Consider the following 15,167-nt stretch of genomic DNA (forward strand, 5'->3'; position numbering starts at 1 on the left):
CTAGGCAAATTGCGCTAGGCATGTCTGCAGTTTTTGAATTACAAAACACACTAAAATGAGCATTGAGTCTCATATAATGAGAAGAAACACATATGAACGAGTTTTCAGATATAGATTCGTATATAGGTTTAATCTTAGCTCTGTAATTCGATAAAATTCTTTAGGCTTGTGATTTATTGCTCTAAGCCAGTCTAGAAGCATAGTAGGTATGGGCTAATTATTAATGATTCGATATTAACGATTATTTTTATTTAAAACCGAATATTAATATAGGGAGAATCGCATTAAATTAAAACAAGACTGTTTCCAGGACATGACGTTTATTTATTTAACCAATGATGTCATTGTACAAATCCATGTATTCTTCATTGAAGTTTGGTTGCCTCTTACAGTTAAATTCCTTGGTGGTCACGCATACCGGCTCCTGTCCAATATATTTTGCCCCATTATATTGTATACCCATCTTCTTGACTTCAATAAGAATGTCATTTAAACAGGCACATTGCCAAGGGTTCTGGTTAAAGTAAAACTTCTTCAATCGCACGCCAGAGTTACGTAACTCCAAACAGAAGTTGTCTTGAAGATAGGTAAATTTATTATCGGCCAGGTTCAAATTTTTCAGGGCGGTATGTCGAAAAGCGTTAACAGGCATGTATTCTATAAGATTATGCGATAAATTTATGTTACCTAGCTTAGTTAAACTTTTAAAAAGACTTTCAGGAAGATCCTTTATTTTGTTATGTTGCAGTGAAATAGTTTTAATGTTTTTCAAAGATTTAAAAACATCCTCATGTATAAATTCGATGAGGTTATCATCAAATTCGATAGATTCAAGCTTTTCAAAATTGATAAACAATTTGTCGTGAAGCCTGGTGATTTCGTTTGACGACAATGTCAGACGTGTCATAGAGTTTAAATTAGGGTTCGTGGCGAATTTAGGCACTTCTTCTAAATTGCACCTCGACAATTTTAAAGTTTTTATAGTATGTGATGCTTGAAACAAATTTTCAGGCGTGCGAGTCATGAAGTTTCCAGATAAATCTAGAAACTCGATGCGGTGTAACTCTTCGAATATTCTAGATTCTAAATTACTTCCCAGAATCACATTATTTGATAAATCCAGAGACTTTAATTTTGTCAGTGCGTCGAAAATATTAAGTTGTAAGCTTTCTATTCTGTTGTTGCTTAGATTAAGTTTGAGCAAATTAGGTGTTTGGTCAAACATTCCGGTAAGAGCTTGCAATGAGTTTTGAGAAAGGTCGATATCTTCTAAAGCGGGTAGGGCGTTGAGAGCGCCTGCTTCAATACTGGTGATCCGGCAACCTTTTAGTACTATAGCTGTTGTACGATCATTGTCCGAGACTAGGCCTTTCCGTAGAACGTAGTCGTTAGCTCCCGCCGTACAGATGACGTTGGGTCCGGTTGCCCCGAATCCATTACTGCAACTTGGTTCAGCGTAGACAGTTTTAAAGATGCAAAGAAACAGTGCAAGGTATTTTGCTACTTTTAGTTCCACCATCTTGTCTGAAATATTAATTAAAGTACATGTTCAAGGATAATATACTTATACAATAATTTCCTTATTGACGAATTGAGTTTAAGTCTGTTTGAAGTTTGGATTTAGCAAGGACTGGAATAATAAATAAATATTACGTATAGGACAATTTTACACAGATCGACCTTGTCCCACAGTAAGCTCAATAAGGCTTGTGTTGTGGGTTCTAGAACTTCTAGACAACGATATATATATACATAATAAAAATAATATATATACCGTGTAATATTTATGTATAGTTACATAAATAGGTACATATATACGTAGAAAACAACAAATAACAACAAACACACCACAAACAAACAAACAAACAACAACAACACAAACAAACAAACACTTAACAACAAACAACAAATATTTGTGATAAACACACAAATCAATGCCCTTACCAGGATTCGAACCCGGGACCTCCTGTTTCGTATGCACTACCGACTAGCTAGGCTAAGTAGGAGGCCGTCAGAGAATAATGTAGGTACCTATGTACCTATTTAACAAATTAATACTAAGTTGAAATAAATATGCAACATTTGTACCTTGTATACATATGAAAAAAAAAATCTTAAAGATTAAATCTTACATATAAATTATTTTTTATAGTTTGATAAAGTTAATAATGTTTTAACTTACTGACATTAACAAAAGATAAATGAGAAAATATAACCCGTAACAAACTAGCTATTCCTGTAAGTCTTAAAATGATACTGGATGTATACTCGTAAATTGATCTAACTCCATTCTGCAGTGAACAATACAATTCTTGCTCAATCTATATATGTAAATTATAATTAGGTACATCCCGCTTTTACACGCTGAAGCTTTAATCTTGAGAAGGGGTTAGAGCATATTTACGAATACAATTTTAATTTAATTTCAATTCCATTTTAAGTGTGTGCGAAGAAAACTGCTTGGCACGGTGAATACCCGAGTATGCTCGTATTATAAACAGGTTGGATAAATGCAAATCCGTTCCATAAGGAGGTTAGCCTATCGCAGCACGCTGCGCATTTAAGTGAATAAGGATACAATTGAAAATATTCAATAGGTACTCTCTGCTCTCAATTAGTTTGAACTACCTACCCCAAATTATCATTTATTTACATAATTAAATATACTACAATACAAATACTAAAATAAATTAATAACTCCTTGAGGCATTTTACCCAGGATGCGGGGCGGCATTTCCTCGTTGTATTGCAATGCTGATACGTTGTGCGAGGAAGCCGCCAGCTCTTCGGTACGTCAACTAGACGCTTCGCGATTTCTGCAAAAAACGCTGGGACCCATGGACCTAGCCTAGACCAAAATTACTAAAATTATTGGAATAAATTACTAAAATTATTGGAAAAATTATTGAACAACAAAAAAACATGTTTTTCACACATGTGAGGAAAGTGGAATATTCAGTACACCTAACTGACAGTACCTACCTAGATAATATAATAAACGAAAAAAGAATAAGCTAGGTTACAAACATATTCAAGACCAATTTCACCATTAGGTCTATGTACGATTGTACGTACGTACATGTTAATTACCTATGTGTTAAAGCTTAGATCGAAAAAATCTAGGGTTAGTTATTAAAAGTAATTCCTCGTTGTTGTTTGTACACGGCAGCCATGGCAACACTATCGCCACATCTCGCCAGCTTTGCATGTTGGCAATACTTTTACTAGGGTCAACGATCCTCGGTTGGCTGGTCAGCCGATTTTAGACCGAATATAATAATAAACTGTAGTGTAATAAACGGGCCTAGTTTACCCTCTGGGTTGGAAGGTCAGATGGCAGTCGCTTTCGTAAAAACTAGTGCCCACGTCAATTACTGGGATTAGTTGCCAAGCGGACCCCAGGCTCCCATGAGCCGTGGCAAAATGCCGGGACAACGCGAGGAAGATGATGATAATAATAAACTGTAGTAATAACTAATTATAAACATATGATTAATTATGAAATATATAAACATTAGTGATACCTGCACAAAGTGAGAAAATTTGAAATCGAACGTCTCCCAAATAACGACCTAATGGGCTATGAAGGTACTGGTACCATCTGGTACTTACTTTGATTCAGTAGAATCAAAGTACAAAACCATTAGTTAATTTGTTAATTCCTAGGAGTTTACAAAAAACTCAAATAAAAAAAGTTTTCTTTCTTTTTTCTGTGAAAAAATAATTCTAGCCCTGATGCACATGTTCTGGCCCAGTCAGAGTATTTTTTGAGATTTTCAAATGGGAGCATTTGTACCAAAATAATGTTTTATTTAAAAAAACAACACTGTTTACGCTTAATATTAATTTACTTTAATTTTGTATGGACCTATCCTACAATGACAATTGAAATAGTAAAAGAAAAAACAATTTTATTATCTTAATGAGAAATTACCTACTCCGGGTAGGAATTTATCAGATGTAGAAAGGGTTATTTATTTATTATTAAAGTCTATTTTTTATTCGGTAGACTAAAATGTCATTCCAAAAAAATAGACTTTAGGGAAAACAACGGCCATGAATCAGGCTCTTATTAGGTTTTATAAAGTTTTACTACTCAACACCAGATGGCGTTAGACGTGGGTAGAGTTCATTTAAGAATAAATCGGTGGGCCGACGTCGGTCAAGGCAATTGTATTCTTATTTATGACGGAAGTTTAACCGAGTGGTTATGTTTTAAATGACAAGACACCCACAGTGGCACATGGTTCATGCTTTATACTTACTTTTCTCTTTGGTACATGCCTGATTCTCAAGTTTCGAACATTTTGACGACAAGTAGTTGATATGGTATGAAGGCGGAAGTCCTCTCCCATCAGTACCTGCGTCGGTAGTGCGTTCAATGAGAAGCTTGGACATCAATTTGTAACATACCTACTCGATATACTTTCGATTGATATGTGATTTTTCATGCCATACTTCTTCCGTGCTCCATCCCAGTTTAAGTGGGGTCGGCTCTCCTAATTATTTCGCGCCACGAGATTGTGTCGAGGGTCGCGTAAACGGGTCGGATAAATCGTTTTTCTTAAGTAATTGGGTCATACTGGTCTACCATGTTATCGGCGCCCGTCTCTGGATAAATTGTTTAAAGAATATCTACCAAAGAATATAATACTCACTAGGAGATATCTACTTAGCTCAAGGCTAGAATTCCATGCTCAGTGTAAAGCCCTTGCTACACGGTCGCCGACAAGCCCCTCAGACCGCGTGGCCTTGGTCTGGACGGACCGTGTAGACAGTTGTTTCCAACAAAATTTGACCAAAACTGACCAAGGTCAGACCAAGGACAGACGGTTAGAAGGCTTGTCGGCGACCGTGTAGCAAGGGCTTAAGAAGTGACGTTCCATATCCATATTTTAAATGTCGAGGAAAATCCGTATATTTTTTTTTTCTTCACACGACTACATAATATGATGGGTACTTTTTAGGTTTTCTAATACCTATATGTGCTCTATAAGGAGTTAAGTGTTGAAGAAACGAAATAAAATGTTTTCACTGATTCCTTTATTAATTTTAACATTAATACAATAAGAAATTACTCACTTTAGTTCTATTAACCTACTGATGAATTCACAGAATTTTGTTATAAATTAATATATTGTGTAAAAAGAACTTATGTTTTAAAAGTATATTTTTAATTTCGCCTGGTCATTCGAAGATTAGTTAAAAATATAGATCTAAATTTTCTGTTTTTATTTTCATATGCATATCAATATATTTCTGTAATCTCTTTACACAATAAAATTAGGTGTATCAAGTATAATGACTCTTAGTACTTATTATCTACATGTAATAATAACATGCTTAGGTACCTCATATTCACAATTTTTTTGGGAAGAGCCTGTGGTTGACATTTCAACGATTACAAAAACAGAAAAGGGTGGAATTTTAATATTTATGTGTGCCATTTTCAACCAAAAGGGTACTTATTGTCGGTTGTCAATAAGGCGCTATTTCCATATAGCTTCAATGAATTTGAAATCAACCTTGTCATTGTGGTACCTTTTGGTTGAAAATGACACATTTGCTTATATTTCTTGGCAAGTTAAAAACTAGAAATTCTAGAACATAAAATAATAGAACGTGAGGTTATAACGGCAACCGGTACCTATTCATTTAGATTAAAGTAATATCTACAAAAGACATTTTCAAGATTTAATAATCAAATGCGAAAGACTATATTGCGGAAGCATTATATGGCATTAAACCCTGCTACGCATTAGTAAGAGCAGGGTTTTATTGATAAATCTACGTAGGTACCTAACTATGGTATGAAGAATACATTTAATTAATAGCAATTTACGGAAAGTATCATAAATCAACAAACAGGAGATACGAGTATGTACATACGATACGTGATACGTGTGTATGTTACGAGTGTGATTATAGAGTCAGCAGCAGAAGTCGCTGAGCGTGTGGGGTGTTCAAAATGATCTAGGTATACACGCTCTTTCAAAAAAAATCTGGGCAGCTGCTGACTGTACGAAAATAGGTATTGACCATCTCAATAATCTCAATATACTGATCATTGGCAGTGAAAATTAAGAAAAAGGCAATGTACTTATAAGGAAGTAAATGAATTAGTAAATTACTACATTTATTAAGTTGTAAAAATAAACGATACCAATAAACTTTTCCGATGGGTTTATACATAAATATTTTGTTAAAAGTAGACGACGAAGACGTACCTACTGTAAATTATCCTTAACATAAATGCGAGGATTTTAACTATTGGCACTAACCATGACTACAGTCTAGACCACGACTACTGTGCTTTCATTTAATTATTTATATTATAAATTACAATTATGAAGATAATTATATATTTATGGGTATAACATTTTCGTGTTCCATATTTAAATTTGATATGTAAATATCTACCTAATAAAAGTAAGTAAATAGGTAGGTAGTTTTTACATCATATTTACACAGTAGTAAGTGCAGTTAGAACCCAACAAACAGTACCTACCTATGTAGTTAGAAATTAAGTTTATCGGGCAGACATACGTATACGTTTAATATATTGTATCTCGCTAAAGTTGATACGTCATGATGTCCCTTAACTTTAATGCCAGCGTAAAACATGTGTCACTTTACGTATAATGAAACTTCTCTTTAAAGATGTATAAATGACTCTGTGAACGTTGTTCCGAAGATGTACACTAATGTTACTAATTATTTAAAATCTAAGAAAATTTAAAATGCCAATGCAAAGTACGACACAGTTTTTTTTTAAACTAATGAATACTTTTTAGGTTATATGTTGAGGTAACTTTATGCTAGTTACATAAGTCTAACATAAATTAGATGTTTAAATAAAATACTTATATATATTTAAATTAACAGACAAAGAGTTTGTGGAATATAATGGGAGTACGCTATTTTTATTTTACAGAAGTGTAGTTTTATAACACAGGTTTGTAAAGAAACATAATATTGTACTTACAATATAAAATCTTCAAAATAAACACACTTACTGACTAGTTGTTTATACATACAAAAATATAATTAATTTTACTCCCTAAATCTACAAAGCAAACAACATGAAAAAGTTGTAATTACGATTTAAAACATGGCTCTGATTTACACTGTGGTATTACTTTTTTAAGAGGATATAAAAAAATCAATATACTTTTTGGTCGCGTTTGCGTGTCATATTGATTATCTAACTAAGCTAACTTAACCTAAATTGAAACATGACGATAGCGTTAAAGTTAATACTCGAAATGAGATGGTTTACAAATTAATCGTTGACACTGAAAGTAGAGATACAAGACAGCGTGGTATATGTTGGTCGCTGACATATGTATACTTGTATATTATGTCGGGAAATGACCAGCTAAAGTTGGGCCAGCCAATCCTATCAGCGGCAGAGTAGTGAAATCATTGACCCTTTCCTTACTACTAAGCCAAGGAAACTATCTTTGCATTAAAAAAAGTGGAATGCTCCGAGTAGGGTTTGCACGACGGATCCGAAATGTTTGGGAATATCAGCGGATCCGGATCCAGATCCGGATAATTTCATACATTTAGGATCCGGAATATCCGGATTGCAAACCCTAGCTCTGAGGGAGTCACAAATGTCAAGTGTTGGCTGGCTAGAGCATAGCTATGTCTCATTATTTCTTCGAAGAATAATCGTCACGTTCTGTCTACTCTACGACAAGAGAAGAAGAACACAAAAAGTGTACACATTTCTATGACTAAGCGATCACATTACAAACGCAAATAAATAAGCTAACATCTTCTGCTTATTATAAACACTTACTGAGTACCTACATAGCAGATCCGAACTACGGAGTCCAAAGTAGCGATAAGAAGCGTGCACTTGCAAGGAACTTAAAAACAAAACAGGTTTTTTCAAAAATAAACTCTCACTCAGTTCATTTTTCAAACTACCTAAAAATTAAATTATTTCAAAGGGAATTCACATTCTACACTGAACGCATTTTAAAATGCCGAGATGGAATTACTTAATCGTAATTGATTTGGCGTGCCGGTCGTGCTTCGATGGGTGATGGCGGCGGCATCATATCGAACTCCTCGACTATTGTCTTTGGATGCAACGCGCTGATGTTATTATCCACAGTGTACGTCCTCGCGTGCGTGTGCGCCATGTTTTGCTTGGCTTCGTTGACTAGCCAGTCATCTCGGTCACGTATTCTCTTTTTCTTAAGCTGCTTGTCTCGTAAATGTTTAAGCCGCGCTAGGTGAGTTTTGACTTGTTGAGGGCTGAGACCGGTGCGGCCAGAAGTCAGAAGCTCGGCGTTTCGTTGGAACGAGCCCTCAGGGTCACGGCGGTTCCATTGATATCTGAAACATAGTATTCACTCATTTTTATTGGGGTTCCGTAGCCAAAATGCCAAAAAAGGACTAACAGAAATAAGTATACAGTTTATTCTTATGGTTCTACTGGACAAAATAGTAGGGCCTCCCTGGGTAAATTTTGCGGTACGAGTACCTATTTACATAACAACTATCCATGTAAACTAATCAAGATATTTTCAGCCAACCGTAAAACCGGTCTGATTCTCACAAATCTGTGAAACTTGTAACCACATAGCGAAGCAAAAGTAGGCAGTAAAGATTTATTGGCCATTAAAACCCTCGTTACCCTAAACTGGACCACATCAGATGGGCAGTTAACATGCTGGTGTCTGTGTCACTTACTAGCAAAACAAATATCGTTCTTTATTACCCACTTTACGCGAATTAATGGCTAAATGTTTATTAGAGCAAATTCGTACTTTTGATATTTTATCTAGAGGTTATGCGCACCTGTAGGTTTAATTCTACTACGACTATGTGCCAAACGCATGGGGTAAAATTAAAACTATTGAATTGAATACGACTTCAAAGGGTTCAGCGGTCGCCACGTCGTTGGTCCTCGGGTTTGGGCATAGACTAGAAATCTTCTAGACCAGCGGTTCTCAATCTTTTTTTTGACGGAACCCTTTTGGAAAGCAAAATACTTGATAAAACCCTACAATACGGTGGCGGCATAGTAAAAATTTTCGAGGCGACTAAAGCATCTTCTTATTTTATTTTATTTTATTTTCTTTATTGGGGAAAAAAACAGACATAGGCAGATAATACAAAAATAGGACATAGGTTTATAGATTAATAGGTGCAACCTACATCCTGGGACAATTCCCACTGAGATTTATAAACTAAGAATATTTAAGTGGCATTGTCTTCGGATTGAGGTATAAATTGTGTGGTATAATAGATACTAAACTAATATTGGTACATTGATGATAATAATAGTAATTACAGTACTGACAAGATTCAATCACATAACATTGGAGAAGCGAAATGAGGAACTATAGATAATTACACTTATGGTAAATATAGGACTAAACTTATATTGGGCCAAAACTTCCTAGTTAAGATGAAGCAAAGTTTGAGGAAAGTTAGAGGAAGTACATAATGCATCATAACAGTAAGTTTACTTTACGTTTGAAATTTGCACGATTATTGTTGAAAATGTCAACCGAGACCAGGTTATTATTATACATTTGACATATTCTGCGAAGCGGAGCGCGGACTCCAGCGTTACTCGACGCGGCAGGCAACGCGAACAAGGACGTAGTTCGTGTTCTATAGGTTGGAGCACGGAAACCAATACTTTCTAGCAGTTCTGAACAGTTATAATGACCCCTACATATGTTGAACAACGCAATAGCGTCTTGGGAATTGCGTCTGCTAGTCAGCGTTTTAAGTTTGTAGCGCTCGAGGAGCTTGTCGTATGACAATGGAGCATGAGCCATTCTATAATGAAGAGCCCTCAGGAATCGTTTTTGAACAGCTTCAATCGCGTTTTTGTAGACTGTGTAATGAGGGTTCCAAACTTCTTCTTCTTCCTTCCCTTATCCCACCTATGTGGGGTCGGGTCTCCTTGTCAATTTGCGCCAGAGTGGTCGGTTCTGGGTTGTCTGTTCTTCGATGTTCAGGTTCTCCAGGTCGTTTCTAATATTGGACCACCACGTGGATTTTGGCCTGCCTCTTCCTCTAGGGCGTTCAGGAAGGTTTAGCGCAATGTTTACAATATGGTCATTTCCTCTTCTTCGAGTGTGGCCGTACCATCGTAGACGAGATTCAAGGAGTTTATCTTGGATTGGAGCCACTTTGAAACTTCCGCGAACGTACTCGTTTCTTATCCGGTCTAGTCTTGTGACACCACCAGCCCAGCGTAGCATCTTCATTTCATTTACGTGAAGGGTTTGCTCGTGACATTTCTTTATGGCCCAGCACTCAGAGCCGTATAGCATGGCAGGTCTCACAGCAGTTTTATACACCCTTCCTTTCGCTTTAATGGGCATACGGCTGTCACATAGAACCCCTGATAAGCTTCGCCATTTGAGCCATGCCGCTTGTGTTCTGTGGGAGACGTCTGCATCTATATTGGCATCAGTGGCGTAACTAGGGGGGTGCTGGGGGGGGCACGTGCCCCGGGCGCCGTCCAAGGGGGGGCGCCAAAATGGGCCAAATACCTCCCATAGAAAATGAACCAGCCAAAATGTAGGAAACAGTCATATTTTTTTTTCGCGACTTAGGGGTTGGTCTCAAAGTAAAAATTGGTCAGTATAATCCCAAAACCTCCCTGGCAACGGAAATGCAGTTATTTTTTAGCCACCCTATACAGGGTGGTCCAAACCTTGACGTGAAAAAAATTTTTTTGGAATCCTAGCTCGTCGTTGATTATCAGAATATACCCCATGTATGTTAGCCGATTTTTAGTAGATTTCGAGTTTAACTTTTAACTTTTGTTAAGAAATTCCGGGGTGAAGCTTTGCGTTGCTTTTATGCCTTCTAATAATTGTTCGTGGTATTTGCACTGATAACATAAATAGCGATGGGGAAGTGACCCCATAAAATAATATTAGAAATAACAAAAGAGGATTTTTGTAATGAATTACTAATTTGGAAGCTTTCCACCTCAGTTCCTTTGGCCGGCGACTCTGACAAATTATGACTATTAAGTATCAGTTTTTTGACCTTTTAAAAAAACGTAGGGTCTAGCAGTTTCTAAAATAACCAAAAGTCTTTGAAATCGCTTGTATTTTTTATTTATTTAGGTAAGGGCAACATCTAAGCTTGACATGCTTGAACGTAAAAGTTTGTCTTTTTTTCCCAACTCAGCCAAGTGAGGATGCTGATTTTTATTTAGCAACTGCGCCGTTTGTGAAGGATTATGTTACAAAAAGAAATATTCAAAAAAGTTCAATAGTTTTTTTTAATAAATAATTGCTTCACCCCGGAATTTCTCAACAAAAGTTAAAAGTAATAACAATAAAAATCATAATTCGAAAACTACGAAAAGTCGGCTAACATACATATTCTGATAGCCCACAGCATGAGGAATCTAAAAAAAAATTTTGGACGGCAAGGTTTGGACCAACCTGTATAACACATGCCGTGCCAACATCTCGTTCTGTGATACTAGAATGCCGTGAAAAACCTGTGTCAGGTATTGAGGTATCCAGAGTTTTGGTGTGGGATCGGGAGAATTTAGTCCAATTCAATCCCACCAAGGCTCAATTTTGCGCGTTTACCGCTAAGAAAACCTTATTTTTCAAGGCACAACCCATCCCATGTCAGGGAGTATTGGGAGCCTCGGTGTTGACATCTCCATCAGTGACGTCCAATTTTCGTAGCCATCTTGCTGGGTAGGCTGCGCTCGTATCCAAAAAACTCTGTGTGCTCAATAAAGGGAGGCGATACTTTACTCTGGGGCAGACAGATCCATAGGCGTACCCACGGTGGGGCAAGGTGGGGCAGTTGTCCCACCCTGGTCTCTGACCATAAGCTAAGAATCTCTGTTTCAACCGTACTCTGTTAACGTCCCCAGCCTCCCCTACTTTTGCCCCACCCCTTAAAAAATGCTGCGTACGACCATGGACAGATCCCATATAAAGAGTACTGCTGTCACCTTTGGGCAGGAGCACCTAGATGCCACCTTGGTCCCTTCAAATCAGTCCAAAGGCGCGCTATGAATAGTCTACGATCCCAAACTTACAAGCGATATTGAATCTTCAAGTCTAAGGAGATCTCCAAAAAGAAGTGTATAAGTTTTAAAATGGTCGGCAACGCGCATTACCCGCCCCTGGAGTGTAGACGTCCATAGGATGCGGTGACCGCTTACCATCAGGTGAGTCGTAAGCTTGTTAGCCACCGATGGACTAAAAAACACTTATTTGTCTAAATCAAAAGTAAACTTTAATAAGTAAAAAGTAACCCTTTCGTTAGTTCATTTCGTTTGGGCGGGGGGGCGCAAATTTGGTGCCTGCCCCGGGCGCCATATCCTCTAGCTACGCCACTGATTGGCATCGGATGAGATGACAGATCCTAGGTATTTAAACCTAGTTACCTTAGGTACAGGATGTTCTCCGATGCACACGTCTCTGTCGTCTTGGACTTCGGTAGAAAATTTGCATTGCATGTACTCGGTTTTGCTCCTGCTAATCTTGAGGCCATTTTGTTCCAATGCTTTAGTCCAGGATGTAAGTTGGGTCTGCATGTCTTCAGCTGACTTGGTTAAGAGTACTACGTCGTCCGCGTATAGCATACACCATGGCACCGGCAGTTGTATATCTTTGGTTAAATAATCCATTACTAAATTAAACAGTAAAGGGCTTAAAGTGGACCCCTGATGAACACCAACTTGGACTTCGAACGGTTCGCTAAGGCCACCTGGGCTTTTGACTCGAGTTGTGCAGTTGTAATACATGTCCCTGATTTCCCTGATTTAGGCGACTAAAGCATAGTGTTCTAAATTCTTGCGGAACCCCTGCAGGGGTGTCGCGGAACCCTCCGCGGAACACACTTAGAGTATGGCTGCTCTAGACGGAGTTTAGAGCAATTATTTCATGAAACCGATGCTGCTAAAAATACTGGGGTGCGGGGGACGAGGTGAGCGAGTCTCGTGCCGTGATTGGTCCGTTCAAAGACACGGACGTCACACAAAGACATTTTGACTCGAAAATGGAGTAGAACTACCGTATATTTGTGGCAGAGGGGGTAGCGCTATACTATGCTCAGTCTAGAGGATGTCTTGTCTGTGGGTTTGGCTCGTTGCGATCATGGCTGATTGCGTTATGCACTGGTTATGCATTATGAGAGTCGCAGTTATCATCGTGATAGAATGTTACAAAGTCATCAACAACGTCCGTGCATGATATGCCTGCAGGAGAGGAGTGATGTAAAACATTCTTTAGCAATCTTACCCAGGGAAAGGTCGGGTGAGCTTTCTACTCGGCCGGAGCGGGCCTCGCTTGTTTCGTCGTGGCTTCGGCGTGGCCCGGAGCGCACTCGGGCGCAGGTCGTATGACTTGAGCGGGTTCAGCAACGGGTTGGCTGTCACCACGTCGTTGCTCCTCGGGTCGTTTCGTTCGCGGCTGATTGCGTTGCGTTGCCGGTGGTACTTTAGTTTAGTTTTGCAGATGTACTGCCGGCTTTCGTAGCAGCTTACGGGTGCCCATCTGGAAAATTATAATGCTGGTTAAATGCAGAACAGGTACCTAATTAGTCCTGCCAGCCAATTACATCATAGATATAATGTCAAAGATCTTATTATATTGTTGGGGCATAGGTAAAGGAATGTTACTGTATTGAATTACCGAGCTGTTAACGCAGTGTATGGTCTGGGAATGGTAAATATAAAGTCCGTCAACCAAATCTTGTCAGTAGTAAAAGGCGGCAAATTTGAAAAATCGCGGGTTAGCAACACTGTGTTCAAATAATTCCAAAACGCGTGTCATCTGTGTTTTATCTGTGGAATGTGGATCGTGAATGACAGCCGTCACCTTATTTGTTTTCATTTGGTTTTCATTCTGAATCGTTTCTGTTTCAAGAGATATTTCTGCTGTCACCATTAAATACCAATACATTAAATAAGAATAAGCAAAGCTAAGGGGCCTACAATGTACAATCATGCTCGTTGATGGTAAACATTACTAAAAATTGAGGTTATGGCAAGTATTGGAAGAACTCTTTCGAACTTTTAAGATTATGTTCAGTTTTTTTGTTTTAGGGTTAAAAGGCATAAATAAAATTAAAACGTATGCCTAAATCTATCCAACAAGACCATAAATTGTGTCCTGGAAACCGTCCATAGGCCCACATGTCTAATATTTTCAGAAATCAGTTGTGACTATTTACAAAGGTGAACCTTTTAAACAGTATTAAGAGCCTTGATTATATCGCCGTTCTTTCGCAATATCTACCTAATCCATACATGTTTGTTGCAGGATTAAATCTTGCCCAATATAAGGCGTTCGTAGTAGGTAGTATCTTTTCAGACAATACTTACCTATGGCGGTTTATGTACGTGTACAACGCAACCAAGTCGAAAAGTGACCCTTATCTTATTTACCTTTAAATTAAATAAACACCCAAATATCAGTTGTTTTATTTTTAATATGTATATTGTACAATATATACCAATCAAAAAAATTACACAGGTATGTCATATTCATCCAGAACAGTACACTAATTTACATTAACAAGTGGCATATTATATTGTAAATAACAAATATATGCACTATCTTATTATCTGCATTTTGATACGATTTTATTTTAGTAAACTTAGAAGACATAGATAGGGAACAAAGAGAATATAAGCACTACGATAGGGAGTTGTTTTTGATATCTTCAAATTTGTTCATCATTTTGATTAACATTGTTTTAACATCGCTTTTAAATTGTCCGTCCATGTTTAAATTTTTTTCAATAAGCCGCGAGTGACAATTTGAATTGACGTACGCAGGGCGCGCTCAACGGAAAAAAAAACTGTTGGTTCGATGTACATTGCTGCTTTTCTTAGCGCAATACTGCTCTTTGAGTGTTGCCCTACTTTAGTTTGCTTTACATTGCTACTGACAAGATTTGGTTGACGGACTATACCTACTACTTTTCTTAATGAATTAAGTATCCAGCTACTTATTTGGAATATCCCGCGTTCAAATTTAATTATTCTGCATGAATCGTCAAACTTGAAAAATCTCTGGAATCAGATCAGGTTATTCGAAGAGCTGTGGTTCATTTTAGCAAAGTATAATCAAAATTAAGCTCATAAAAGCTTTATGGGTCACGAGAGTAGAAATATAACAAGGGTTTGAACTACACAA

The 15,167-nt window shown here is 37.6% G+C and overlaps 2 protein-coding genes across 2 annotated transcripts in view; both read right to left on the minus strand.

Moving 5' to 3' along the window:
- Positions 1 to 328: 328 nt before the first annotated feature.
- Positions 329 to 1,601, minus strand: LOC134650037 (carboxypeptidase N subunit 2-like). Its single transcript, XM_063504861.1, has one exon. It carries the CDS (start codon positions 1,517 to 1,519, stop codon positions 329 to 331), a length of 1,191 nt encoding a protein of 396 aa, XP_063360931.1. The 5' UTR covers positions 1,520 to 1,601.
- A 6,164-nt stretch (positions 1,602 to 7,765) lies between these two features.
- Positions 7,766 to 15,167, minus strand: part of LOC134650352 (uncharacterized) — a 157,587-nt gene continuing 150,185 nt past the window's right edge. The window contains exons 6-7 of the mRNA XM_063505314.1: positions 13,266 to 13,520; positions 7,766 to 8,352 (exon numbers count right to left, since the gene is read on the minus strand). Coding sequence (XP_063361384.1) covers positions 8,013 to 8,352; positions 13,266 to 13,520 — 595 coding nt within the window. The 3' untranslated portion in view covers positions 7,766 to 8,012. The remainder of the gene's footprint in view (positions 8,353 to 13,265; positions 13,521 to 15,167) is intronic.

The sequence above is a fragment of the Cydia amplana genome, chromosome 8, assembly GCF_948474715.1.
Source record: "Cydia amplana chromosome 8, ilCydAmpl1.1, whole genome shotgun sequence".
Taxonomy (NCBI): domain Eukaryota; kingdom Metazoa; phylum Arthropoda; class Insecta; order Lepidoptera; family Tortricidae; genus Cydia; species Cydia amplana.

Coding starts and splice junctions, on each gene's coding strand:
- LOC134650037 (XM_063504861.1), bottom strand. CDS start 1,519: ATGGTGGAACTAAAAGTAGCAAAATACCTTGCACTGTTTCTTTGCATC.